Source organism: Mus caroli, chromosome 7 (assembly GCF_900094665.2).
Source record: "Mus caroli chromosome 7, CAROLI_EIJ_v1.1, whole genome shotgun sequence".
NCBI lineage: Eukaryota > Metazoa > Chordata > Mammalia > Rodentia > Muridae > Mus > Mus caroli.
This window is the reverse complement of record NC_034576.1, coordinates 83,306,383-83,333,599: the sequence shown is the minus strand read 5'-3', so window position 1 is coordinate 83,333,599 and position 27,217 is coordinate 83,306,383. Positions and strand designations below refer to the sequence as shown.

Genomic DNA, 27,217 nt, shown 5'->3' with positions numbered 1-27,217 from the left:
ACTTTTTAAATTTATTTGAAAATTATTTTATTTTATATGTGCACAAGGGTGTGCAGGTCAGGTTCAGGGCACAACTTATAGGAGTCAGTCAGTTCTTCCACCATGTGGGCCCTAGGGGTTGACTTCAGGTGTGGTGGGGAGATGCCAGGCCAGAGCAGCGGCCCCTTCTGATGTGGTGTGTTTGTTTCTGTGTCTTGCTGAGTCACTGTCTGTAATGTCGTCTGATGTCTTCTATTCAATGATTCTGATCTGCCTGAGCACCAGGACCAACCCAACAACACAGGCTTACGGGCATTTCTCTCTCAGCGGTGGGTGGGTGAGGTTTGCCTTTGCCTTCATGGAGTCTAGAGTCTTGTTACTCTCTAAAGAGCAAAGATAAAATAGCACGCACTTTATTTTAAACTCTTAATTAACCTGCGTTGAGCTTCTGTGGCAGTGACAGGAATTCTCACTGAAGCAAGAGTCACTGTCTGAGTCATTTTCATGAGGCTTGTTTAAAATGTCTTATTACCTAAAACTTACGAGTGCGAAGGACTCCCTGGTGTGAATACCATGTTATATTAACATCTATGTCTCAGCATACGTTAACTTTGGGCCACAACTGGGACACGAAATTCCAGTCTAAGGGAAATCTTTCATCCTATTGTGCCTCTCACTGTGACACAAAAGTATGCTGGGGTAACAGTCCCGGTGAGGGGCCCCTCTTCCCAGCCTCACCCCTCCACCTGAGCTCCAGCTGCTGTGGCACGAGGCCTCACTCTTTGCTCCTTGTTGTCCTCTAGTTTGTACCTGTTCAAACTGGGCCTGGCTCCTCAGATTCAAGACCTGTATGGAAAGGTTGATTTCACAGGTAAGGAGTTCAGAGGCTTGTGGAAAATGTATGACTCATTCGGTAATCGCCTGGAACGTTCAACAGTGTCTGTCTTAAAGGAGAAGGGCTCTAGGAAATACTCTACACGGAAGGTGGGAGGAACATGAATGATCTGCCCTTGTCAGTGTGGTGGGAAGAGCAGAGGGCTGGGAATTGCAAACTGCTCTTTCGCTATGTGGGGACGGCTGGTGGATTTAATGTTTTTATAAGTACTTTTGTATGTGTGTCAGCTATTTGAGAATAGTGACATCTAAGATGTAAAATGGTAGTATGTGGGGCTAACGTTAAACGTATACAGGTTGTTTTAAAAAAATGCTTTATAACTAGCACCTGTTGGGGAAGAATTAAGGGGCGAAACTGGAGAGTGAGGTGACTCAGAAACACGTTTAGTTTATGTTAAAGTCTAAGCTTGTTTGGTCCGTAGTTCCTGTGTGTCGTAAGTGATAAAATGCCTTATAGAGAGAAGCTTTGGAGACTGGAAATGGAGAGTCAGACAGTGAGGGACTGATAGCAGACAGCCTGGTGGAAGTGTGTGCACCGGTACTGTATTGTAAGACTAGAACCAGAAAACTCGGCGGGTCAGGCCTTCTCTGAGAACCAGTAACCGTAATCCTTCCCAAGAATGGTGTTTCCCATGACACCCACTTCCCATGACTTCCCACTTAGACCCACCTCTTAAAGGGTTCTGTACCTCTCAGAACACCACAGTGTGGACTGAGTCTCTGTCATGGGCCTTGTAGGATAAGCCACAATCCAAGCTGTAGTTTTGTGTGTTTGCTATGGACAGGTACTTGAAGAGATGGGGGCCAGGGGAGAGAATGGACAGTGGTAGCACTGGTCAGGAGTAGGGGTCAGATCTCTCAACTGCTGCTTATTTTTTCGGCCTTGGAGTTTGAAATTGGTAGTATTATATCTATAATATTTTTCCTTCCAGGAAACTCATTTACTAGACTCAGGTCAGAGCCTCCTTTATCATTTGGCTTTCTGCCTAGGAAAGGAAATTGAGTAGCAGCTACTGATTTGGATAGCAGAGACTGAGTTCCCCTTAAAGCCTCAGTTCATCTGCAGATTACTGTAGGGAGGGCTGGAAGTAGCAGTTCTTAAACACTATGGCCCCTGGGTCTTTTCTGCCTTGTAGTTGTTTGATGGTATTGGTAATAGTAGTGAGCAGATGTTTATTGATGGCATGTCGTCTAGCAGGTACTAAGTGCTTCCCCAGGGTAGTTCCTTAACCCTTAGTTAGAGGCAGAGGCCATTTTGTGCCTTGAGTTATGAAAAGGTGCTTAAGTTGCTTGAGCAGGTCTTCATCCTTTTCTGCAGAAGAAGAAATCAACAACATGAAGATCGAGCTGGAGAAGTACGGGATCCAGATGCCTGCCTTCAGCAAGATCGGGGGCATCCTGGCTAACGAGCTCTCAGTGGATGAAGCTGCGCGTAAGCGGGAAGCTTTGCTTGGCTGATTTGGGCGTTCTCAAGCTGGCTATTGTTGTGATCATAAAAAGAGAAATATAAGAGTATGCCCTATGGGGGTGTGGGGGAAAGGGATGCCTCCTCAGGCCTGTGCCAAGGCATCCCTCCCCCCTGAGGGACCAGCCACACGATGACTGTATAGCATAGAGTAGAGTTTATTCAGGGCGTGGGGAGGGGAGTAGAGTAGAAGAGGCAGAGAAAGGCAGAGAGAAGGAGAGAGTAGACTGACCACCCAGAGAGAGCGGGAAGGGAATGGGGAGGGAGAGGGCAAGCGGGAAGCAAGAGACAAGAGAGGCAAGAGCAAGGAGGGGGCAAGCAGCCCCTTTTATAGTGGGCCAGGCCTCCTTGGCTGTTGCCAGGTAACTGTGGGGAGGAGCATACCTGGCTGTTGCCAGGTAACTGTGGGGAGGAGTCCATATAGAATACCAACAGATATACTGTGCTGGGGTCGGGCACAGCACGAGCAGCTTTGCTAACAAGCTTTGATCTATGAATAGTGTAGACCCTGTGCTAGCCTGTGCTATGGTTGTTTGGAAATAGATTATCCATTTTTATTAAAGATTTATTTATTTTTATTATATATAAGTACACTATAGCTGTCTTCAGACACTCCAGAAGAGGAGGGAGTCAGATCTCATTACGGATGGTTGTGAGCCACCATGTGGTTGCTGGGATTTGAACTTCGGACCTTCGGTAGAGCAGTCGGGTGCTTTTACCCACTGAGCCATCTCACCGGCCCCACATTTTGGTGCCTTTTGGGGATCTTTCTCTTATGGTATTTACTATGTAATTCAGGGTGAACATTTTTTCATACCAAATATACTTGGCCAGGGTATATTCTGAATATTCAGCATGGTGAAAATTTGCTGTGTGCAAAAGAGGAGATGGTGGATGGAGGGCCAGCTGGCTGTCGCTCCAGCCCTGGGCAAGGGGTCTACTATGTCGGTGGCAGCTGGTTGCAATATCATTTTGTCTGTATAGTGTGCACCTATTACCATCTATAGTTACAGTAAGTTGTGTCTTGATTCAGTTTCTTTGTTTTTTAGTACATGCTGCTGTTATTGCTATTAATGAAGCTATTGATCGCAGAGTTGCAGCTGACACTTTTACGGCTCTAAAAAACCCCAATGCCATGCTCGTCAATCTTGAAGAAGGCCTGGCTCCCACGTACCAAGATGTGCTTTACCAGGCCAAGCAGGACAAGATGACAAACGCTAAAAACAGGGTACAAATGCAATGTCTTTTTTTTTTTTTTTTAGTTGTCCCATTCTCTTTTTTTTTTAAATTAGGTATTTTCATCATTTACATTTCCAATGCTATCCCAAAAGTCCCCCATACCCTCCCCGCAACCCCCTGTCATTTGTTTGTTTGTTTGTTTTTTGTTTTTCGAGACAGGGTTTCTCTGTGTAGCCTGGCTGTCCTGGCACTCACTTTGTAGACCAGGCTGGCCTCAAACTCAGAAATCCACCTGCTTCTGCCTCCCGCATGCTAGGATTAAAGGCATGCGCCACCACGCCCAGCTGCAATGTCTTTTTAATTGACTTATGTTCTTCCATGTTTGGTAAATCTGCATTTTAAATCCATCTTACTGAGGTGTATGTGCAGTACAGTTGGCCCATTTTGAGTGTACAGCTGAGACCAGTCTGCCTCCCCACCCCAACTCCAGGAAATTACCCGTCTGTTTTCTTTTTACGAGACAGGGTTTCTCTGTGTAGCCATGGCTGGCCTTGAACTCAGAGATCTGCCGGTCTCTGCCTCCCGAGTGTGGAGATTTAAAGGCATGCGCCAGCACGCCAGGCCCTAGTCTGTTCTCTTTCTCACTACATTTTACCTTTTTCAGAAGGTAAAATTCCATAAATGAAATTCCTTAGTACATAGTCTTCTGGCATTGAACTTTTTTTTGGCCATTTCACACTTGTATGTGGTCATTTAGCATCAATTTGAATAGTGTTCTTTTGAAAGATGATATGATATTGCTATGGTCCTTCTCTATTTTCTTCTCTGGGGTGAAATGTATTTTTACTATTGTCATAAGTATGTGGAAGTTAGCAGAATGATTCCAGCCAGTAACTGCAGGCCAGCCTGAATCACAGATGAGACTCTGTCTCAAAAAACAAAACCTCTATGGTGCATACCATTGATTCCAGCACTGGGGAGGCAGAGGCAGAGGGTCTCTGTGAGCTTGAGCCCAGCCCGGTCTACAGAGTATGCTCCAGGACAGCCAGGGTTTCAGAGTGAGACTGTTTCAAAACAAAAGCAAGGGCTGGTGAGATGACTCAGCAGGCAATCACAGAATCACTAGAACCCATGTCAAAGGTGAGAGGAGCCGGGCAGTGGTGGCGTACTTGGGAGGTAGAGGCAGGTGGATCTCTTGAGTTTGGGGCCAGCCTGGTCTACAGAGTGAGTTCCAGGACAGCCAGGGCTACACAGAGAAACCCTGTCTTGGGGGTGGGGATGTGGGGGTGGGGGTAAGGCGAGAGGAGTGTTAAAGGAACAGGAGTGTTCTCAGGCTGCCACTTGCACACCACACCCGCCCCTCCATCATACCTGTATACAACAGTAATAAATGAACAAAGACTCCACACACCTTTATTTAGCCCTGGTACCCACAAAAGGCCTCTGCTTTATGGCAAGGATGTAGCTCAGCCCTCTGACCTTAGTAGGCAGGGTGGATCCTCCAGGGGCTTCCTTCCTGCCTCCTGCCTCCTGGCTCCTGGCTCCACTCTGCAGGAACCCATGACTGTTTGTACCAAGTGGACCCGGGTCTTGTGTTTTTAGGGATTGTTGTGTAACTTTGCCACTTACAGAAGATCTGGACTCCATACTTAGACTTGTTCTTGGTTTTGTCATGTTGGTGGGGTGGGAGGAAGCACACACACTTCTCTGGGCTCTTCAGAGACCCGGGCTCATCTCTACCGTTCTTCCTCATCCTCAGACGGAAAACTCTGACAGAGAAAGGGACGTTTATGAGGAGCTGCTCACGCAAGCTGAAATCCAAGGGAATGTAAACAAAGTCAACAGTAAGTATGGCCCCAAGGCAGGAGAGTAGCTGGTTCTAAAGATACCTGAATTTTCTTTCTTTGTGGTGCTAGGGGCAAGCACTGGACCACTGACTTACACCCCAGCCCAAGGAAGTTCTTTTTTTTTTTTTTTTAACCCCTAAGGCCGTTAGTGAGGAAACTCCAGAGTGCAAAGTTAAAAGATTTTTTTATTTCTAAGCAAAATTTTCCAAAGCTGTAAATTGTCACAGGAGACCCTCTGTTCTGTGTCCTTTTCACAGTTTGGAAGCATCATTGGAAAAGACGGTATTTTGAGTATTGTAGGCATTGCATATGTCTGGTTTAGCGGGGCCATCTTGGTGCCAAGCCATTCACAGCTGGAAGCGTCTAAGTAGGCCTGGAATGTGGCAGGACTTAGCCTAAGGACCAGTGGGCTTGGAGATTCTCCACTTAATGCCATTCAGGTTCTCTGACTCTAGGCTCTTGAGCTGCTGAGCCATGGCAGCTCTGGGACTGGGGCTGTTTGGTGCGCAGTCTGGAGCTGAGGTTGTCTGGGGGAAGGAAGATTCTTGAGGCTGCTGTGTTACTGTCAGATGTTTTTAACCCTTTGCTCTCCCCTCAGCATCTTCTGCCCTGGCCAACATCAGCCTGGCTTTAGAGCAGGGCTGTGCAGTGACCCTGCTCAAGGCTCTGCAGTCACTGGCTCTGGGCCTCCGAGGGCTGCAGACCCAGAACAGCGACTGGTACTTGAAGCAGCTACAGAGTGATCTGCAGCAAAAGAGACAGGTGGGCATGCGGGTGGAGCTGTGGGCTTCCTGGCCTTCTTGGTTCTGTGCTGTCCTCCAGGTGTCTGTGTTCCTGGCTTCCATCCCGTGTCCGCCCTGGTATCTAGTCCTTACTTTCATGCTGTTCCCACAAGTGTCTGGGCCTCACTTCCATCCTATCTATCCCTCCAGGTGTGTGGCCCTCGATTCTCTGCTGTCCCGAGGGCTGGTGGTGCTTTTAATCTCAGCTAGCATGTACACTCTCTAAAGCCGCATTTCCCTGGAGATGGGTGAATACTCTTTGAAGATGCACAGTGCCTCCTCTCTCTATTGCTTATTCCCAGTCCTCCTCCAAGGAAAACCTCTATAGGCAACCTTAAGTTTTTCCATTTTTACTTCAGGAAATTCTACTTTAAAAATATTACCCCATGTCTTGCAAACTTTATATGCCTCAGTACAGGGGAACGCCAGGGTCAAGAAGTGGGAGTGGGTAGGTAGGGGAGTGGGGGTGGGGAGGGTCTGGGGGACTTTTGGGATAGCATTTGAAATGTAAATGAAGAAAATACCTAATTAAAAAAATTTAAAAATAAAAATAAAAAGATTAGATTTAAAAAAATGTAATCACAATAAAGGTGCTTTAATGATGAAAAAAAAATATTACCCCACACCAGTAGTGTCCCTTGCCTGACACTGGAGAATACTTTAGGTGCTTCAAGGTTGGATCTTGTGGGATTAGACTTGTAGGCTTTCCTCTGGGAACAAATAGAAAAGGTTTTGTCTACTACGTAAAGACAAGTATACATTTTACAAATTCCCAGCATACATTGGTGGGAATGTACAATGTGGTAAGCCACATTAATGCCTTTGTGAGTCCATAAATATTTATCTATAAAACATTTTAGGGCTACACACACACACACACACACACACATATACACAGGCATATCAATAGCCACTCTACCCCAGATTTGGCAAGGGCTTTGGGCTCTATTCAGTTTGGCTGCATTAAGCCTGGAGCTTGCTTAGTTTCTTTGTCCCTTGTGACTGCTGGGAAGAGGACTTTCATTCAGGCCTAGAGGCCTACGCATGAACAGCCATCTCATCAATATCCTTTGCTTTCCTCAGAGTGGCCAGACTGACCCCCTGCAGAAGGAGGAGGTACAGGCCGGAGTGGATGCTGCCAACAGTGCTGCCCAGCAGTACCAACGACGTAAGAGACCCATAGCTCCGGGCAACAGAAGTGTTCATGGGAGGGCAGTTGTGGCTTTATGTCATTAAAGGGTCTGAAGTTATGTCACCTGCCACCTGAGCCTACTAGTCATGATGCAAAACTCAGTGTTTTTGGTGGCAATAGCATTCTTCTGGTTTTAAAAGCAGATCTAGGGTCTGGGCACATTCACTATGGCTGATAAACCCTTTTGGGTAGTTAGGGAAGTATCTGGAGAAGGCAGCATTAAAGGGTGGTAAGTTTTAGGCTGTGGAAGAGGAAAGAGCACCCCTGATCATAGGAGAAAGGAATTGGGGCAGACAGTGCTGCAAGGGAACAGTGAGTTCCAAGCAGGGGCTCCTGAGAATTCTGGTGCCTGTTTGGCTGCGTTGAGATGCAGTTGAAGGTGGCCTTACTAGAAGGCTCCTGGGAAAGGAAGGACTGTTTAGCTGGGGTAGTGGAAGCACACATGACCAGGAGTGCAGACTGACAATGGAGTGAAGAGGGAAGTGTATTTTCTAGACCCAAGCTGGCTTTTACTGAAGGGCTAAGAGCAAGCACATGTCAAGGTAGCCAGGGAAGTGGGGTGCAGAGGTGTAAGCTGTGACTGATTGGCGACATGGCCCTGCCTCTCCCATGAGCCCTGTGATGAGTGATGTGCTCTCCCCCGAATGCAGCACTGTCCTGCAGCACTTCTGCTCCTGGGCTGCGCTGTTCCCAGGTCTGGCTCTAGAAGTGCCAGGGGTTAGTTGGTTTGTTCGTTTTGTTTTGTTTGAAAAGGAAAGTTTATTTCATCTTATATCTTACAGTACATTATGAATGGTAGTCAGGACAGGAACTCAAACATGAACTTGGAGGCAGGCACTGAAGATGTCATGAAGGAATAGAATGACTATCTTGTGCAGACTGATTTCTTATTCCATCTGTTCAGGGCTGGCACTTGCAATGTTAATCATCAGTCAAGAAAATACTCAATGATCTTTTGCCTACTACACAATCTGATGGAGACAGTTTCTCAACTGAAGTTTCCTTTTTCAGTTTGATTCCTGTTAGACTATATTTGATAAAAAAACAAAGAGCCAGGCATGGTGGGGCATGCCTTTAATTCCAGCACTTGGGAGGCAGAGGCAGGCGAATTTCTGTGTTCGAGGCCAGCCTGGTCTATAGAGTGAGTTCCAGGACAGTCAGGGGAACACAGAGAAACCCTATCTCGAAAATTTTTAAAAAAACAATAAAACAAAACAAAAACCCCAAAGAATATGAGGAAGGGAGGGAGAGAGAGAGAGAGAGAGAGGAAGGAAGGAAGGAAGGAAGGAAGGAAGGAAGGAAGGAGAGAGAGAGAAAGAAAGAGAGAAAGATAGATTGATTGGTTTTTCGATTTTTCTCAAAGAACCAGCTCCTGGTTTTGTTGATTCTTTGTATAGTTCTTTTTGTTCCTACTTGGTTGATTTCAGCCCTGAGTTTATTTCCTGCCATCTACTCCTCTTGGGTGTATTTGCTTCTTTTTGTTCTAGAGCTTTGAGGTGTGCTGTTAAGCTGCTAGTGTGTGCTCTCTCCAGTTTATTTTTGGAGGCACTCAAAGCTATGAGTTTTCCTCTTAGCACAAAACACCAGGTTTTATCTCTTACTACTGAGGACTGCAGGAAAACAAAGGGTGCAGTCCACTGCAGAAGTGGCCCTTCCCTTGAGCATGCTCAGCTGGAGATCCTGGGCAATTCAGGGAGGCTGAGGGCCTGGCCTGTGGGCACTGAAGTCAGTCCTGCACAGAGGGCAAAAATTTTAGGGAACCAAAGGTGCAGACAACCCTGAAATTAAGTAATTTTCAAAACCTGGGGGTTTGGCTTCTCGGAATGAGGAAGAGGAAGACAGGAGGAACTGCCTCTAGCAGTGGGGCAGATGTTTTCCTGAACTTGGCCCTGCTATCTGAGTGCATATTGCTGGCACAGTCTAGCACTAGCAAGACATAGACATTGTTTGCAAACTGGAAAAGCTCTCATATAAAGTGTGGCAGAGGTGCCAGCTCTTTATCAGCACAGGAGACAGACAGGTAGGGGTGACTGTTGGTTTATAGGTAAACAGATCCTTAATGCCTGTAGCCTAGATGGCAGAATCAGCCTACAGGAAACCCAAGCACTGTATGAAGATATCTATTTAAATACATGTGATTCAGTGCCTACTCTCTCTGGCCCATGAGGTCACCTCGGGCTCCTAAAGCTGCCTTTCAACCACAGACCAGACAGTGCTAGTCCGGCACAGTCTAGCTTGAAATTAGGTGCCAGGTAAATCAGTCACTTGCCTGAGAGCAGATATTGGGTGATAGCCAGCTGGCACAGGGTACCTGGCATGATGGCCTGCTGGTCTGTACGGCCTCCTGTGCTGCCTGTGGGCTCTGTGTATTGAAGTTAGGGGAGGATCCTTGTTCATAGAGTCCAGTCCATAGGCTCAGAGTTGGGCAAACAAGAATCCTTAGGGTAGGTGGTTTGAAATGTGGGTGCTTGGCTCTCTAGATCTTCAGTTCAGCCACAAGCTTGGTGCAACCCTGCAAGAGGCCTGTGTCCACTCCATGGCCTCTGCAGCTACTGCTCAGCAGTAAAGCCATTCTCTGGCTTTCTGCACTCTGTGTGGGCTCAGCTTTGGGCCTGGCTTCATCCCTGACCAACAAGACCCTGTTCTGCTCCTACTGGAGTCCATGCCCCTGCTGCTGCTACTGTACCCCACCCCCACTGCAGGCTGCCACTGCCATCTTCAATGAGGGTTTTAGAGATAAGTTCCACAGCAAGCATCATGACGGATACTGTAGGTACAGACTGGAGCTTTAGTCTATAAAAGTTGGTACCTCCTAGCCAGATCTGGTGCCCCATACCTATAATTCCAGCAACTCCTGAGGTAGGAGAGTTTGTGAATAAAGGCAGACTAGGGCCACACAAGTGTTTTTTTTTTTTTTTGGGGGGGGGGCTGGGGTGGTAAGTGGGAGTGTGGGTTTCTAGCGAGATGTTCAGCAGGCCAGACGTTCCTTGCTCAAGCTTGAGGACCAGGGTTCTAATCCTAGAATCTGTGTAAAAGCACAGTGGGCATGACAGCTGCCCTGTAATTCCAGTGCATAGTTGACAAGATGGATGGGCAGACAAGCCTGAAACAAGCGGGGACCCTGCCTCAGTGTATAAGGCAGAGAGTGGTCAAGGCACCCAATATCAAAGGCCTCCACACGTGTCCTGCCACATGCATCTACATACATGTGAACATGCATATACACATATATTCCACAATCCTTTTAAAGCAGGTTGTGAGGGGTTGGTGTGTGGTGTTGCTAGCCCTGGGGTTGAAGGCACTTATTGCTCTGTAGAGGACCAGGTTCTGTTCCCAGCACTCCCATGGTAGTTACAGGCTTACAGCCATCTGTAACTCCAGTTCTAGGGGACCTGACACCCACTTCTGGTCTCCATGGACACCAAGTACACACACACACACACATAACCAAACATCATACACATAACATAGAAATAAATCTTTTTTAAAAAGCAGCCAGGCATGGTTGTGCACCCATTTAATCCCAGCACTAGAGAGATAGAGGTAGGTAGATCTCTGTGAGTTCAAGGCCAGCCTGATCTACATAGTTCTAGGGCACCCAGAGCTACATAGTGAGACCCTGTCTCAAAAACCAAACAAGGCACTGTTTCTGCCCAGGGCTCTAAGGCTAATGCACGCTGACCTGTTTTCCCTCAGGGTTGGCAGCAGTGGCAGCAATCAACGCTGCCATCCAGAAGGGCATCGCTGAGAAGACCGTGTTGGAGCTAATGAATCCTGAAGCCCAGCTGCCCCAGGTGTATCCGTTTGCAGCCGATCTCTATCAGAAGGAGTTGGCCACCCTGCAGCAGCAGAGCCCTGAGGTAAGTGAACTGAGCCTGCATTGTTTGGAGCAGGATGGGGTGGAAGTGAATTTAATACCCACATCTCCATGGGCCTAGGAGAAGCTTTCTCCAGAAACTCAGCTTTCCCTTGGTGTCGAGGAGAGTCCTTCCTCACTGTTCTCTCCTCCCATCCCCACAGCATAGCCTCACCCATCCTGAACTCACTGTTGCTGTGGAGATGCTGTCATCCGTGGCCCTCATCAACAGGGCGCTGGAGTCAGGAGACATGACCACAGTGTGGAAGCAGCTGAGCAGCTCAGTTACGGGCCTTACCAACATCGAGGAAGAAAACTGTCAAAGGTGGGGCCACTGCATGGCTGCTACTACCTCTGACCTCGTGTCTATACCAATTTTCACTCCAGGCTTTGTGTCTTCATACTGTGACTTCATAATGTCAGGACATGACAGACGCCATGACATTTGGTTTTTGTTGGTGCTGGGTTGGAACCCAGGCCTCTTCATGCTTATTGAAGAGTACTTTACCACTATGTTCCTCTCAGCTCGGCCCTCTTGTCTGTCTGTCTTTGGATGAGTCCCCTGCTTTTAGAGTTGGTCTTCTAGAACTTAGAGACTAAGTGGTTTCCTTGTGTGTTTACATTTTAAGGTCACTCTGCAGTCCCAGAACTTATATCAAATACTTCCCATATTCTAGAACATTTATTCCTTGAATAGTCATTCTGAAGGGCTTGTTTTTTTTCACCCTGTCTTTTTTGATTTGGGCTGGGGCAGGTATCTCGATGAGCTGATGAAGCTGAAGGCTCAGGCACATGCCGAGAATAATGCATTTATTACATGGAATGACATCCAGGCGTGTGTGGACCATGTGAACCTGGTGGTCCATGAGGAGCATGAGCGTGAGTAACCGTCATGTCCCCTCAGATACGTTACTGTTGAGATGGTGTGGTTTGGGGCAGGGAAGATGGCTCGGTCAGTAAAGTGCCTGCCCCCTAGGCATGAAGACAAGAGTGCAGATCTCCACCACCCAGGTAAAGATTGGGTGTGGCAACAAACATCTGTCACCCCAGCACTGGGGAGAATGGAGGCAAGAGACAAGACACTCCCTAGATGCTCATCAGCCAGCCAGCCTAGTGACTGGGGGAAACCTGACGTCAGCTTCTGACCTGAGTGCATGTCCACATATCTGCACATAACACCTACCTGCAGCAGGCAGAGGCACACAGTGCTCTCACACACAAACACATACACACACACACACACACACATATACACACAACACACACACACACACACACAAAAGCTGGTTCTAAATACTACTACAAGGGCTTTTGAATGAAATATTGAAATACAAATGTTTATATATTTACACATGTTTGTATAATTATATAAAACTCAACCAGCTAAGGTTGGGTACTGTTTTCAGTACACTTATTATTGGCTGTGTGTCCAATACATAAATTTTGGACCAGTAGTGGGGGTGAATACCTTTAATCCTAGCACTCAGGAGGCAGTCTCTAGGTGGATTGCTCAGTTCAAGGCCAGCCTTGTCTATACAGTGAGTTCCAGGTCACAGAGCTACAAAGAACAAAAACAAATAAAAAATTGGGGGAGGTGAATCAAGCATGATCTGTTATAGCTATAAGAGTTAACTATATAGCATGTAACTACATAGTATATAACAAGAGTGCTAATAAAAACTGCCTGAATTGTGACATCTCGTACAGGTTGAGGGCACAGTCTTCCACAAGTCCACTTGTGGTCAGACACCAGCTGCCTGTTCAAACTAGGCCTCTCTTCTGCAAAGTTGAGGATTCCCTCTGCTGCCTCGGGTTTAATGGCTTTAAAAAGGCTCATAGGACTCACAATCATGTGAGACTCAGGATTACAGTGTGATTATAAAGGAGGCAAAGTTGAAAGCCAGGGAGGGTTCTGAATGCAAATCTGCTGTGGCCTCTCCTCCCTGTGTCACCCTCCTGAAGATAATCACTGGTCGGGGACTCACCTGAGCTTTGGGTAGCCAGAGTTGACTCCATTACCTACACATGATTGGCTGATTACTGACCACAGGTCTGGCAGTCAGGAGGCCCGGCTGAAGCTACTTGACTTTTTAGATCCTGTGTGGTCAGCCCTGCCTGAAACTGTCCTGAGGCCCACCATAGGATGCTTCCGTTGGCACCCGTTCAGGGGTGGTGGGAGGCACCATAAATGACATGCTCTTCAGGGTTCCCTTCAGAAACCAGGCAGAGACCAGCCAAATACACAGCACAGCACAGTCCTCCCCAAAGGAGCCTCGCTGCCCGAGCCGGTGTTTCCAAGTCTAAGTTGAATCTCCTGTGAGAAACGCTTACTGATTTGTGGGAAGAGATCAGAGAGGAATGGGAAATCCTGGGCTTAGGTCTTCACTCTGCCCTTCATCTGTTGTGTAATCCTGGGGAGGAGTCTCCACACCTCCCGCTTCATTCACTAAGAATGATGGATGACTTTGACTGCGCATCTGAAGGTTTCTGAAAGCTGTGAAGCCAGGTTCATCTCCCTCATCCCTTCCTCAGCATGAGGTGGCCCAGGCTCCCGGTGTCAGCACCCAGGAGTCCTGGGCAAAAGCCGACCTGAGCTTTACAGAGTGACCGAAACTAAAAAATCCCCACCACTTTAACGCTTTAAAAATGAAACAGAAGAACCCACGCTCCTGTAGGAATGGATAGGGTGAGGGAGTATAGATTAAACAAATATTAAATTTGTTTAATTAAATTCAAATATTATCTTTTGAAATACAGTGCTGCTTGGGGCTGGAGAAATGGCTCAGTGGTTAAGAGCACTGACTGAGCCGGGCTTGGTGGCGCACACCTTTAATCCCAGCACTCGGGAGGCAGAGGCAGAGGCAGGCAGATTTCTGAGTTCGAGGCCAGCCTGGTCTACAAAGTGAGTTCCAGGACAGCCAGGGCTATACAGAGAAACCCTGTCTCAAAAACAAAAAACAAAACAAAACAAAAGAGCACTGACTGCTCTTCTGAAGGTCCTAAATTCAATTCCCAGCAACCGCATGGTGGTTCACAACAATCCGTAGCGAGATCTGGCGCCCCCTTCTGGAGTGTCTGAAGACAGCTACAGTGTACTTACATATAATAAATAAATCTTTAAAAAAAAAAAATACAGTGCTGCTTAATTGTAGTTTGAGTCATGATTGCTCTCAGGTGAGTTCACGGAGTTAGCGTGTTTTTTGCTGATCTTGAACTTGTGGCCCATATGATTCTCTTTTGCCAACCTCCCGAGTAGCTGAGACTCTAGGATTGATTTTTTTTTTCTCCCCAAAATTTCTAACTACAACATAGCCTCTTGTCTTTGTGTCCTTAGGGATTCTGGCCATCGGCTTGATTAATGAAGCCCTGGATGAAGGGGACGCTCAGAAGACTCTGCAGGCCCTGCAGATCCCTGCAGCCAAGCTCGAGGGCGTCCTTGCAGAAGTGGCACAGCACTATCAAGACACGCTGATCAGAGCAAAGAGAGAAAAGGCCCAGGTGAGCTACCCCCCACCTCTAGCTCTCCACCCCCCATCCTTGCTGAAGTTGTTCGGGTTAATTGAAATATAAGATCCTGAACAAGTCAGACAAAGTATTCAGTTACATAAACTTTCAGAAGCAAATGTACCTGGGTGATTGACGTCTACATTGTATAGCAAGAGTTATCAGCACCCAAGACTCTCACTCATGTCCCCCCTGTCCATACCCATTCACTCCCCATTTGGTGGCCCCCACTATTGCAGTTAGACACTATAGTTGACTTTGGCCCTGTATTTAAGTGCATCCATACACTGTGCATTGCTGTGGCAGGCCTCCTTTCTCTAACATGCTAGTGACATTCATCCACAGACGGTGCTGCTCAGTGATGGAGAGCTTGCCTGGCATGCATAAGGCAGTGCGTCTCCTCCCCTACACCTCAAACAAAACCAAAAACCAGTCATGTATAGATTAAGGACAGCCATTAGTGGGTCAGAGGAAGAACATAGAAGCTGAACTTTAATGGAGAAAACCATAACTCTTGCTTTACAATACTTTTATTAAGATATAATTCACGGGGCTGGAGAGATGGCTCAGGGGTTAAGAACACTGGCTGCTCTTCCAGAGGTCCTGAGTACAATTCCCAGCAACCACATGGTGGCTCACAACCATCTGTAATGACATCTGACGCCCTCTTCTGATATGTGAGAAGATAGGATAGCTACAGTGTACTCATTTTATACATAAAAATCAAAACAGAGATATAATTCTTATACCATATAACTCACCATTTTAAAATGCACGTCAGTGGTTTCCAGTATAGTGCTAGAATTGTGAAACTCTCACAGTCACTCTTAGGGTGTTACCATCCACAGAAGAACCCTGTACCTGTTAGGGGTCCCTCATTGCTCAGTCTCCCCCAGCCCTGGGCAACCATCAGTCTCCTGTTCTATGGATTTTGAATTCAGAACACTTCATATGATGTATTGACCTTTGTGATTGGCTTCATTTAACTTTGTCCAAGTTGTAGCCTGTGAGTGGTGGCATTTGAAGCATTTCATTTGCTGTGGAAAGGAGAAAAGGGGTAAGGTGGCTACAGGGAGCCTGGAGGAACATCCTGGCGCGCACACTGCACTTCGGGTAGAATTGTCTTTTTTTAGGCATTTGTTAGCTTCCAAGTCCTACAAACCATCTAGGGAATAGCATTAAAAATAGTTATTGAATTCTAAATTTAGCAAGCACAAAATTATACTTTAAATTTAGTCTGTAGCTGGGTGTGGTGGCACATGCCTGAGCCCCAGCTCTGCCAAGGAGAAACCACATCAGGAATTCATGCTTGCTCTCAGCTACACAGTTAGTTCAAGGCTAGCTTGGGCTCCATGAGACCCTGTCTCAAAAGTCGAAAACCATCAAAACCCCACATAAAGTATATCATGTGCAGTTCTCTCGGTGCTACCTTTGTGTCTGTGGTGATCCCGGGGCTTAGAGGAGTTTACCAGAGAAGCCATGTCTCCTGGGCCCTTATTTTGTTGTGCATCCTTTGTCACTGGCAAGTATCCGTCCCTTTGAAGGAGCCCTGCTGGCTTGGCATTACCTTGCCACCCTGTTGCAATACTCACTTCTCTCTCCCTTTTTCTTGTTAACTTTCCCACTAGAGCATCAGAACTGACCTGTCTTCAAGTTGACTTTTTCCCTCCTCCTACACAATCAAATCTGCTTGAGTTATTGTACTTTCTGTGTTTAAGAGTGTGGTTTCTCTCTGTTGATGCTGCTAGGTAATGTTGTCATACTTTAGGGCCTGCCGAAATCCCCACTAATTCTTTAACATATATAGAATAGCTGATCCGAGTCTTTGCCCACAAGTTCAGCTTGAGGCACTTCAGTGGTAGTATCTGTCGTCTGGTGGGTTTGTATGTCTGTCCAGTCCCTGCATGCCTTATTTTTGTTGTTGCTGTGTGTTTTATTTGGCAACGAAACATTCTACTGATAATGTGTTAACTGCAGAAATCAGATTCCTGCCCTCAAGCATCACTTGTTTGGTGTTCTAGGGTTTTTGTTGAGATGGGGGCTTGCTTCAGTGAGATTGCAGGTGCGCAGCTGTTCATGGCTGAATTCTGTGAACTGTCTTTGTCATGTACATGCAGGAAAATCTCCCTAATCAGCTTGTGATTTGCTAACAATTGGACAGGTGTCCTTGAATCCCTAGACCCTGTAAAGCCTCCCTGCCCTGCTGAGGGGCCTTTGTGCTTTCCGCTCAGTAGGCAGGCTATTTACAGCTGTGCAGCTTTCTCTCCAGGCTTGGTCAGACACTGGAGCTTAGAGCTTTCAATTTTATTGGAATATAATTTGCAGGCCATATGATTCATCATTATAAAACGTGTGTCATTGTTTCCCCTGTGTTCACAATCACTTATAGAAGAGTCTCTGCACTCCACCTGTACCAGGTGTGGCCCTCTTGGTTCCTATCCAGGGCAAGGGTCTCACAGCTCACACCTCTTCTCCAGATTTGCCTTCTCAGTGTTTTTGGTTAGTGGTGGTGGTGGTGGTGGTGGTGAGACTGTACATTATCACCGCAAGCATCAGTGATGCTAAACAGCTGGGGAAGGCCCTGGTCATCCAATGAGAATAAGGGATGGGGGGCGGGGAGCACTGGTGACCTCCCAGGGAGCACTGAATAGGTTGTGGGAAGATGGAGCAGCACGTTCTTTCTCACTCAGTGGGAAATGCCTTTGTGTCAGCTCTGTTGCAAACCTTCCTTGGGACTTGTCAGTTTAGAAAAGCTAATCCATGCTATTTTTAGCCAGCATTTTTAGTGAGAAGTTTCTTAGAAGTCCGGAGTTTGCATTTCATTTCTTTCCTTACTTGAAGTTGGTGCCTTTGGAGCACTTTGTAAGAATGAATCACCAGTCCCTGGGTAGGAGAATCTGAATGGCCAAAGTGAGCATCGCTTTACTGTTATGTACATGTGTGACTTTTAAAACTCTCTTCCCATCTATCTGTGTACACACGCTTGTGTGTAGCCAACAGGAACTAGGTATAGCACATGCCAGACCAATTTCTATTCATTCTCTTGCCTTTCATACCTTAGCTCCATTGTTTGGTCCTTATGTGTGAGGATTATGTGCGAAAGGAAAAAAGGTTAACCGTAGCTCTTTGTTTTACCCTCCATAGGGCAGTGGGGGACAGGACTGTGAATAATCAGAACTTTCAGAGCTCTCTTCCCCTGCAGGGGAAGGCTCTCCCTCGGCCTCCCAGCTCTGCTGATAGCTGATTCTTCTTGGAATCCATGTGAGATCAGCCTAGCAGTGAACCCGCAATGGCTGGATTCCAGCCCACAGAAGTGCCTTTGCTTTGGTCGGTAGCGTTTGTGGGCAGCTTCTCTTGCAGACTAGGACCATCTGCCCTGTTGCCTCTGACTTCTCAGCTCTTGGAGTCACAGCCTGTGGCTGCCTCATTGTGGCTTCACCCTGCAGTTGATGTTAGCATTTACAGTACTTTGAGGACTCGGAATTGTGTGTGGCCATTCCCCATCTTCAGTATATGTAACATGAACACATAAGGAAAAATATTTGAGGGGAGACAAGAGACCAGCAAAGGGGGAATCAGGGAGGGTGGAGTTGAATAATAAAATGGTATATGCATTAGAATCCTATATTGATCAAAAGATGGCCTAGTCGGCCATCACTAGAAAGAGAGGCCCATTGGACATGCAAACTTTATATGCCCCAGTACAGGGGAACGCCAGGGCCAAAAAATGGGAATGGGTGGGTAGGGAAGTAGGGGGGAGGGTATGGGGGGCTTTTGGGATAGCATTGGAAATGTAATTGAGGAAAATACGTAATAAAAAAATATTTAAAAAAAAAAAGAATCCTATATTGAACCCTTATATGTTAGCTTAAGGAAAAATAAACTATAGCAAGAGTGAAACAAGCCAGTTCTGCTCCATCACCTCTGACACAGGAGTCCGCTCAGACTGCACAGCTTTTCTGGCTATCTGGTGACCATTCATTAGAATCCTGTGTGTGCACATGTGTGTTTAGTTTCCAGCAAATGATTTAAAATGAAAGGCTTAAGCAGGGCATGGTGGCATACACTTTTAATCCCAACTTTTGGGAGGCAGAGGCAGAGGCAGGTGGATCTCTGAGTTTGAGGACAGCCGTGTCTACAGAGTGAGTTCCAGGACAGCCTAGGCTACACAGAGAAACCTTGTCTCAAAAAACAAAGCAAAACAAACAAAAAAGAACTCTTTCAGTGGCAGTAACTCCAGGTTTTAAATCTGAGAACGAAAAGGATCCGGTTACATAAGACATAAGCGTTAGCTGTATTGGAGAATTTGAGCTGCCTCTGTGTGTGTTTCAAGGAAGGGCAAAGGAGGCTTTCTGGACCTTGTGTATTAATACACATACTCTGGCCTTTGTCATATGGTACAAGTTCCTGAGTCCCTTCCCAGTGTACCTGCTCCTGCGCCTTCCACGGCTGTCAGCTTCCTGAACAGTTTGATTCGCCTTCATTCATTCATCCATTGCTTACATTGGAGCCATTTCCTGTTTAACTTTAGGACAGGGTATTTGATGCCTGGCTCTTTTCATTCACTTAATTCACAGCTCATCTGTGGAGCTTTTTCTTCTGTAGCTGAGTCCCAGAAGGCCCTCATCACACATACCCTGATGTTCACCATGGCTTTCGTATTGTTTTGCTTTCAATCATATGTAGGAAACACAGGATGAGTCAGCTGTGTTATGGTTGGATGAAATTCAAGGTGGAATCTGGCAGTCCAACAAAGACACCCAAGAGGCACAGAGGTGTAAGTATCCATGTGTCCGTTGTCTGGCTCATGTGTGGGTGGAGGGTGAGGTCAACAGGTCCTGGGCAGGGTAGGTGGCCAGTAGGTATGCTGGGTGAAGTCATGTGAACACAGACAGCTCCTAAATTGCTCCATTAATAACTCTCTTCCGAGACAGTTGCCTTAGGAATCTCTGCCATCAATGAAGCAGTAGACAGTGGTGATGTTGGCAGAACCCTGAGTGCCCTACGTTCTCCCGATGTTGGCTTATATGGAGTGATCCCCGAATGTGGGGAAACGTACCAGAGTGACCTTGCTGAAGCCAAGAAGAAGAGACTAGCAGCAGGTGGGTCATGGGGGGTGCATATGTCCATGAGCTAAGCTCTTGAGCATATGAGGAGACAGATGTAGGCCAAGATACGCAGTGTGGATAAACAGTATTTAGGCTCCCTTTGCAGGAAATAGTCCTAAACTCTGAACGCTTGTAGATAGCTGCGTGAATTAGACCAGTTTTATTGAGAGCTCGGAAAGGATCCGAGATACTTGGCTGTTCGCATTTCCTAGGATGTCAGCAGCTCTGACTGTCTGAGTCTGTGGACGGCTGACAGAAGTTCACAGCAGAGAAGGTGTTGTAGCTCTCTCATTCCTGAACGGTAGTGCTGAAGGGTGCATGGCCGTCTTTTCTGGACAGTGTTCTGACTGCAGGATTTAGACAGAGGAATTGTAAGAATAGTATGACTGGTTCTGTGATGGACCCTCCTAGGCGATATGACATGCATGACATAGACCAGACATTACTCAGCCAAGGCTCGGGGGACACACGAGATGTTCCTTTACTGTTGGATCCAAGGAACGGGTTTTGGAAAGTGTGTAGGTTCTCAAAGCTGACCAGAGTGATCAGTGTGGGGGTGTGGCTCTGGGTTACTGTCTTTCCCCCTCTGTTTTCTGCCAACAACAGGAGATAATAACAGCAAGTGGGTGAAGCACTGGGTGAAAGGCGGCTACCATTACTACCACAATCTGGAGACGCAAGCAGGAGGATGGGCTGAGCCCCCAGACTTTGTGCAGAATTCTGTGCAGCTTTCTCGAGAGGAGATCCAGGTAGGCCACCTTTCTTCACACAAGAAAGTCTGAGAGAAAGTGCCTCAGGGTTACTCTTGGTTCAGAGGAGAGGTACTTGTGGCTGGTAGTCCTGGACTCCAATGTAGACTGTGCAATGAGTAATTTGGAAGTAATCATGTTTTAGTGGTTGGGAGGTGATGAAGTCTGAAATGGAAAACATGTCAGTTGTACAACTCAGTGAGTTTCACTCTGTGGTTCTCCATGGCTCTGCCTCCTGGCCTTTCATTGTTGGGGAAACATCAGGCCGAGAACAGAGCCAATGAGTGCAGGCAGAGATGGGGCTCTAGCACAGTACTGTCTGTCATGTTAGGGAAAGTTTAATGCTGTCCTGGAGGAAGGCAAACCAAGAGACATTTTAAACAGGTGAGTAAAGAGGAAAGAATGTTTGGGACGGAGAGGGGAAAGTCACTGAGGATGGAAAAGCCAGGACCTTGTGTGGAAAGATACACATGCGGCTGTCTGGTGGGGGTGCAGCTGAAGGGACCTCAGTGAGGGAGGGACCAGTGCTGGGCTGAGGACCTCCTTAGGCACAGCCAGGCCTAGACAGCGCTTTACATGTGGGTCCTGAACTGATGTACAAGACGGGAGTGATGGTCCTCCCTGACTTTAACACACGACCTAATCTCTTACTCCTCCAAAGCCAGTGACTGGCAAGTACTTCACCCCCCCATACCCGACTCTGCACTTGTCATCGTATGGGACAGGCACCCTTCAAGTGCCCTCAGGAGGGAAGTCTCTCACCGGCATGTTATTGCCTAATGTCTGTTACCTTCCTCTCTGGTTCCTGCGAGTCTCACAGTTTGTGTTATTATACTTAACCCAGATTTAAAGTGCTGGGTGTGGGAGTTGATCCTGAGGGTCTAAGGCAGAGCTTGGGAGGCCACATTTCTAACAAGTTCCCAGGCAGTGTTGCTGCTGAGACTCTAAGGACTGCTTGTGAGTATTGGCCCACATCCAGGTCATGTCTTCCTTACCCAGAAATAAAGAAGAAAAGGAAGCCAACCAACCATGACAGTTCACATCTTCAATCCCAGCTCTGTGGAGGCAGAAACAGGCAAAACTCGGTGCATTTGAGACCAGCTGGTCTACATAGTGAGTTCTAGAACATCCAGGGAGACAGACAGACAGACCCTGTCTTCTAAAAAAGAAAAGAGAAGGCAAAGCCCATAAGGTTCATCTGATTTGACCTAGCCCGCATTCACACCCTGTCTAAGTGCCTTGCAAGTTAGTCTGCCCCAGGACACTCTCTGTTGCCATCTACTTGTTAGCTCCCAGGGGGAAGCCTGGCATCTTTAGTGAAAATGCCTGCCTTGGTATCTGGCACAGTCTCTGCATTGTCAGATGCCTTTAGGAAGTCTCTGCAAACCCTGCAGTTGTCTGCAGACCTCTGCCTCTGATGCCCCTCAGAATCTCTCCTGCTGCCTTGTCTCTGCTTCTCCCTTGGCCATCAGCCCTCTGTCACTCCTTCACCTTATGGGGTGATTAGAGAGGACACTGTCAGGCACCAAGTCCAACACCACCATGGTCTCATTTGAACCTGTGACCCTGTGTTGTGACCCTTGATCCATACCGCCATATTTAGACCTTCCCCACACCAAGAAGGTGACCTTCCATCTAGAAGCCCAGATACTTCAGACAGTGAGGCAGAAGAATAGAAACTGAAATAAGGGGTTAAAAGGGGCTGGTGACACTATGGACCTCAGCCGTTCAGGGAGGTTATGGTGGCCTCAGGACATCAGAGCTCCAGGAGCCTGCAGGCTTGGTGCTCCCTCATTAGAACATCCTCAAGAACAGCTTGGAGTGCTGCCCACCAGAGGGAAGCAGAGAGAAAAGGGAGAGCAACAGGACATGCTCTCAGCTCCCCCTTGTGAGCTTTCCAAAGCACTTAGCATACCGAGATTTTGGTGTGCATGCTAGGGCCCCAAAAAAGTCTCTAATACTAAGGAAAGAAAGAACGGGCGCTTTGGCAGGTAATCGGGTACATGGACCTTCCTAAACCACCTCGCAGCTGAGCTGCTGCCTCAGTCAAGCCCAGCCCCTCTTACTGGGGTCACAGTAGTAGCATTCTAACTCACCTCGTTCTACTCGCCTGCAGATTCTTTCCCATTGTGCTTGTGTGTGCACATGTCCGCATATGCATATATAATCCTATAACCTACACATATAACCTATATATAAAATATATATAACCTGTAATTGTGGTACTTGGGAGTTTGAAGCAGAATGATAAGAGATAAAAGCTAGCTCAGGCCACATACCAAGACCCCATCTCAAAAACAAAATAAAAATAACTCTGTGTGTGTGTGTGTGTGTGTGTGTGCAAGCGCGCGCACGTGAGAGGGGAGGTGTTTGTGTGTTGGGGGATGGCACACATGAAGACAACTGTTTCTCTAGTCTGTTAGCTGTTCTACCAACCATGCTTTTTTTTTTGTAAGATTTATTTATGTATATGAATTTTTTATCTGTATGTATACCTGCATGCCAGAAGAGGGTATCAGATCCCAGGGTAGATGTAGTAAATCACCATGTGGTTACTGGAAATTGAACTCAAGACTTCTGGAAGAGCAGTCAGTGCTCCTAACCTCTGAGCCATCTCTCCAGCCCAGTGCTGTTTTTAAAAATAAATTTGATGATTTTATTCCTCTATTCAAAAGTTTTCATCATCTGTCGTAACAGTCGAAGCCCCCTGGGCTGCTGAGCAGTGTGCGTTGGGGGGCATCCTGCATACTTTACTTGTAGGTTTTTCACTAGTGCTTTGTGCCAGTGTGGATGGGGGTCATGGATACAGGAATGAGGAATGAATTAAAGGCCTAGCTTCTAATTACTTAGTTATTAGTGAGTCAGCCTGACCCTGGGACCCACACCTGAGGTCTTCATGCCCAATCCTCAGCTGACTACTTGGCCATAGGTGGATGGAGAGTGGAGGCAGCAGTGGGCTTAGGTGATGCTCTGTGTCTCTTCTCTTGTCCCTGAATGTGACCAAATGCTTTTTCAGAGCTCCATCTCTGGAGTGACCGCTGCATATAACCGAGAGCAGCTTTGGCTGGCCAACGAAGGCTTGATCACCAAGCTGCAAGCCTGCTGCCGCGGGTACCTCATTCGACAGGAATTCCGATCCCGGATGAACTTTCTGAAGAAACAGATCCCCGCTATCACCTGCATTCAGGTACTTCCTACAGCGAGCGGGCCTCTAGAACAGGAGGAATAAACTGTCACTCTAAAACTGAATGTGTGAGTGTGTTTCTGTGACCTCTTCTCTCATATGGGGGCAGTAACCTCCTGTTTGTGACGTTACATTACTGTGCTTTGGTAGCAAGAAGCATTAGTGAGCACCACGTCTGTGGATTGTGCCTTCACCTCTGTAGTGCATATGATAGTGATATAGTCTAGTCACAGTAGATAAAACAATAGCGCTTCAGTAACAGTAATGGAAAAATTGAATTAGGAATTTGGCTCCATTGCTGCTAGACACTGTGGGTCTCTTACGTTTCCTTATCTGTGAAATGTGGTACACTACTGTGTATCTCCCTCACCTATAAAAGTAAGGGTGACAAATAAGTGAATCGATGTGACTCTCTTTAAGATGTGACAAGTGTGGGCTAGGAATACAGCTCAGTGCAGAGCACATGCAGAGTGTACACAAGGCCAGACATTAGGTCCCCAGCACCAAAGCTCCCAGACAAAACTGTGTGCTGTTGTATCAATGTCAGGGAAGTAGAACATGGCGGCTGTGATCTCAGGGAGGTGTGGTCTCTTCCTACAGCGTCATCAGGAAATTGTGCTTGGAGAATAGCAAGCTGAGGGTTTTGTTTGTTTGTTTTAACTTTCACCGATTCTTTGAAAATAATGCCATGTATACTGTGCGGTGCCTTTAGTCACAGTGGAGAGGATACAAACAGAAGAAGGCATATCAAGATCGGCTGGCTTACCTGCACTCCCATAAAGACGAAGTTGTGAAGGTATGGTAGCCCAGCAGGGTTTGTCCATGTGGGGTACAAGCCTGACGTGTTAAAAAGGCCGCTCTAAGTTCCAGGATCCCTTTTCCACAGATTCAGTCCCTTGCCAGGATGCATCAAGCTCGAAAGCGCTACAGAGATCGCCTACAGTATTTCCGAGACCATGTAAGTAGCCTAGGACAGCAGGCTGCTCAGGTGGCATCTTCTGTGTATGCGATGGCCAAATTGAGTAAAGAATTTCTTCTTTGTCCCTTAGATAAATGACATTATCAAAATCCAGGCTTTCATTCGGGCCAACAAAGCTCGTGATGACTACAAGACTCTCAGTGAGTAGCCATGGCTCAGCGGTGAAGAGCTGAGGCAGTGCTTGGGAGCCCTCAGGTCCTGGGCGCACTCCACGGATCTCTTTGGTTGTCCTGAAGGCAAGGCTTGGGAAGGGAGCCACTTGTGATTAAGCCCCCTTGCTAACACGTGGCTAGTTGTCTTGCTGCTTGCCGATGTAGCCCCTGTGGTAACAGCAATAACCCGACTACGGACTGCACTTGACGGTTGTCTGAGCACGTTCAAACCTAAGCATTAATATCTCGTGTGTCACTAGAGCTTTGAGACAGTACTGACCCTTCTCAGACTTAGAATGTTCCTGGTAACTCAGTGATCCATATTTTCTTTGTCAGTCAATGCTGAGGACCCGCCTATGATTGTGGTCCGAAAGTTTGTCCACCTCCTGGACCAAAGTGATCAGGACTTCCAGGAGGAACTTGATCTTATGAAGATGCGCGAGGAGGTCATCACCCTCATCCGTTCCAACCAGCAGCTGGAGAATGACCTCAACCTCATGGATATCAAAATCGGACTGCTGGTGAAGAACAAGATCACACTGCAGGTGTGTACTGGGCTGCCTCCCTCTTCCCAGCAGAGGGTGCAGTCCAGCCTTATCTAACAGGGAGTGTGCAGTCCAGCCTTATCTAACAGGGAGTGTGCAGTCCAGCCTTGTCTAACAGGGAGTGTGCAGTCCAGCCTTGTCTAGCAGGGAGTGTGCAGTCCAGCCTTGTCTAACAGGGAGTGTGGAGTCCAGCCTTGTCTAACAGGGAGTGTGGAGTCCAGCCTTGTCTAGCAGGGAGTGTGCAGTCCAGCCTTGTCTAGCAGGGAGTGTGGAGTCCAGCCTTGTCTAGCAGGGAGTGTGGAGTCCAGCCTTGTCTAGCAGGGAGTGTGGAGTCCAGCCTTGTCTAACAGGGAGTGTGGAGTCCAGCCTTGTCTAACAGGGAGTGTGGAGTCCAGCCTTGTCTAACAGGGAGTGTGGTGGCTGACTTATATATATATATATATATATATATATATATATATATATATATTTTTTTTTTTTTTAGATAACCCTTTTTTAATTCCACCAACTATCATTTTCTGTTCTTTTTTTGCCTACTTAGAGACTAAGACTCCATTTCCAGATGTTTTGGTTCAATGAATCATTTCATTTGTCTGCCTATTATCTATGCTTTTATTATAAATAGCATCCCAGTGATGTCCAACTATACTGAGGACTGGTTTGTTTACGACAAGTTCTCTAACTGCTAACCGTCCTATCCACATGGCTAGGACTGCAGACTCACCACTCTGCCCAGCTGACATTGTTTCCAGAATTTTGTTCTGTGTGATTTTGTCCTTTAGGGCTTTAAACTTTAGATATTTCGAGTTTAGGCTATTTATTAATTATTTAATTTATCTGGGGGTTGGACAAGTGTAGATGTCACAGAACAAGTTACAGCTTGTTCCCGTCTAACATATGATATCGGCCTGGTTGCCGGCCTTGGCAGCAAGCACCATTACCTATTGAGCTTTCTCACCAGCCTCCCCCACCCCGTTATTTATTAGTTTATATGTCTATGTTTTGCCTGCTTATCTATCTATGCACCACATGCGTGCCTAGTGCCCAAGAAGGCCTGAAGAGCGTGTCAGATCTCCTGGAACTGGAATCACAGATGATTGTGAGCTGCCATGTGGGTGCTTGGATTTGAACTCAGGTCCTCTGGAAGGACAGCCAATGCTCTTAAGCGCTGAGCCATCTTTCCAGCCCCCACCAGCCTTGTTTGTTTGTTTGTTTGTAAACCTTGGTTGTTCTTTTGTTTCCTTCATTCTTGGCAGTGTGGGAAATTGACCCAACGCTTCACACATACGAGGCTGAGCTACATATCCAACTGCCCTCTAGTTGCTTCCTACCCAGCTTTGTGTAAATTTTACTTAGTGACAGTATCTTCATCCGTTGTCCACATTGGACAACCCGGTAACCCTTTTTCTTGGCCTCTTGAGTAACTAGGATTACAGACGAGTGCCATCATGCACAGCTAAAGAGTATGTTTATGTGTTTGTTTATTGTGTTGTTAGACCTGAAGCCAGGGTATTGGGCATGCTGGTTGGGCACTCTGCCCCTGAGCTGTAGGCCTGTCCCTTAAGATATGTATGCCCTTAGTTGGTGGCATGCTTGAAGCTGTGGGTTTCCCCTCACAGACTGCATAAACTAGGCATGCATGGTGTTACATGCCTTCAGTCCTTGCCCTTGGGAAGTGGAAGCAGGAAGACGTTCAAGGTCACCTTTAGCCACAGAGTAAGTTGAAGGCCAGCATAAGGACAGGAGCCCCCCCCCCCTTTTTTTTTTTTTAAAGAGTCATGATTTTAAGATCAACTCCTAGA

General features: G+C 47.0%; 1 protein-coding gene and 1 long non-coding RNA gene across 3 annotated transcripts in view; one reads left to right on the top strand and one right to left on the bottom strand.

Moving 5' to 3' along the window:
* Positions 1 to 27,217, top strand: part of Iqgap1 (IQ motif containing GTPase activating protein 1) — a 104,738-nt gene that overhangs the window by 51,092 nt on the left and 26,429 nt on the right. For both annotated transcript variants that reach the window (XM_021168910.1, XM_021168909.2), the window contains 18 exons: positions 783 to 850; positions 2,192 to 2,305; positions 3,388 to 3,566; positions 5,277 to 5,361; positions 5,963 to 6,126; positions 7,230 to 7,314; positions 11,035 to 11,198; positions 11,359 to 11,519; positions 11,949 to 12,073; positions 14,529 to 14,692; positions 19,385 to 19,475; positions 19,633 to 19,800; positions 20,413 to 20,555; positions 23,572 to 23,742; positions 24,452 to 24,535; positions 24,626 to 24,697; positions 24,789 to 24,858; positions 25,207 to 25,415. In XM_021168910.1, the coding sequence (XP_021024569.1) occupies positions 783 to 850; positions 2,192 to 2,305; positions 3,388 to 3,566; positions 5,277 to 5,361; positions 5,963 to 6,126; positions 7,230 to 7,314; positions 11,035 to 11,198; positions 11,359 to 11,519; positions 11,949 to 12,073; positions 14,529 to 14,692; positions 19,385 to 19,475; positions 19,633 to 19,800; positions 20,413 to 20,555; positions 23,572 to 23,742; positions 24,452 to 24,535; positions 24,626 to 24,697; positions 24,789 to 24,858; positions 25,207 to 25,415 (2,317 nt within the window). The remainder of the gene's footprint in view (positions 1 to 782; positions 851 to 2,191; positions 2,306 to 3,387; positions 3,567 to 5,276; positions 5,362 to 5,962; positions 6,127 to 7,229; positions 7,315 to 11,034; positions 11,199 to 11,358; positions 11,520 to 11,948; positions 12,074 to 14,528; positions 14,693 to 19,384; positions 19,476 to 19,632; positions 19,801 to 20,412; positions 20,556 to 23,571; positions 23,743 to 24,451; positions 24,536 to 24,625; positions 24,698 to 24,788; positions 24,859 to 25,206; positions 25,416 to 27,217) is intronic.
* LOC110299258 lies at positions 5,018 to 11,448 on the bottom strand. The gene is made up of 3 exons (XR_002378442.2): positions 11,385 to 11,448; positions 6,766 to 6,856; positions 5,018 to 5,286 (listed from the first exon to the last, which is right to left on the bottom strand). It is a non-coding gene; the product is annotated as an uncharacterized LOC110299258 (long non-coding RNA).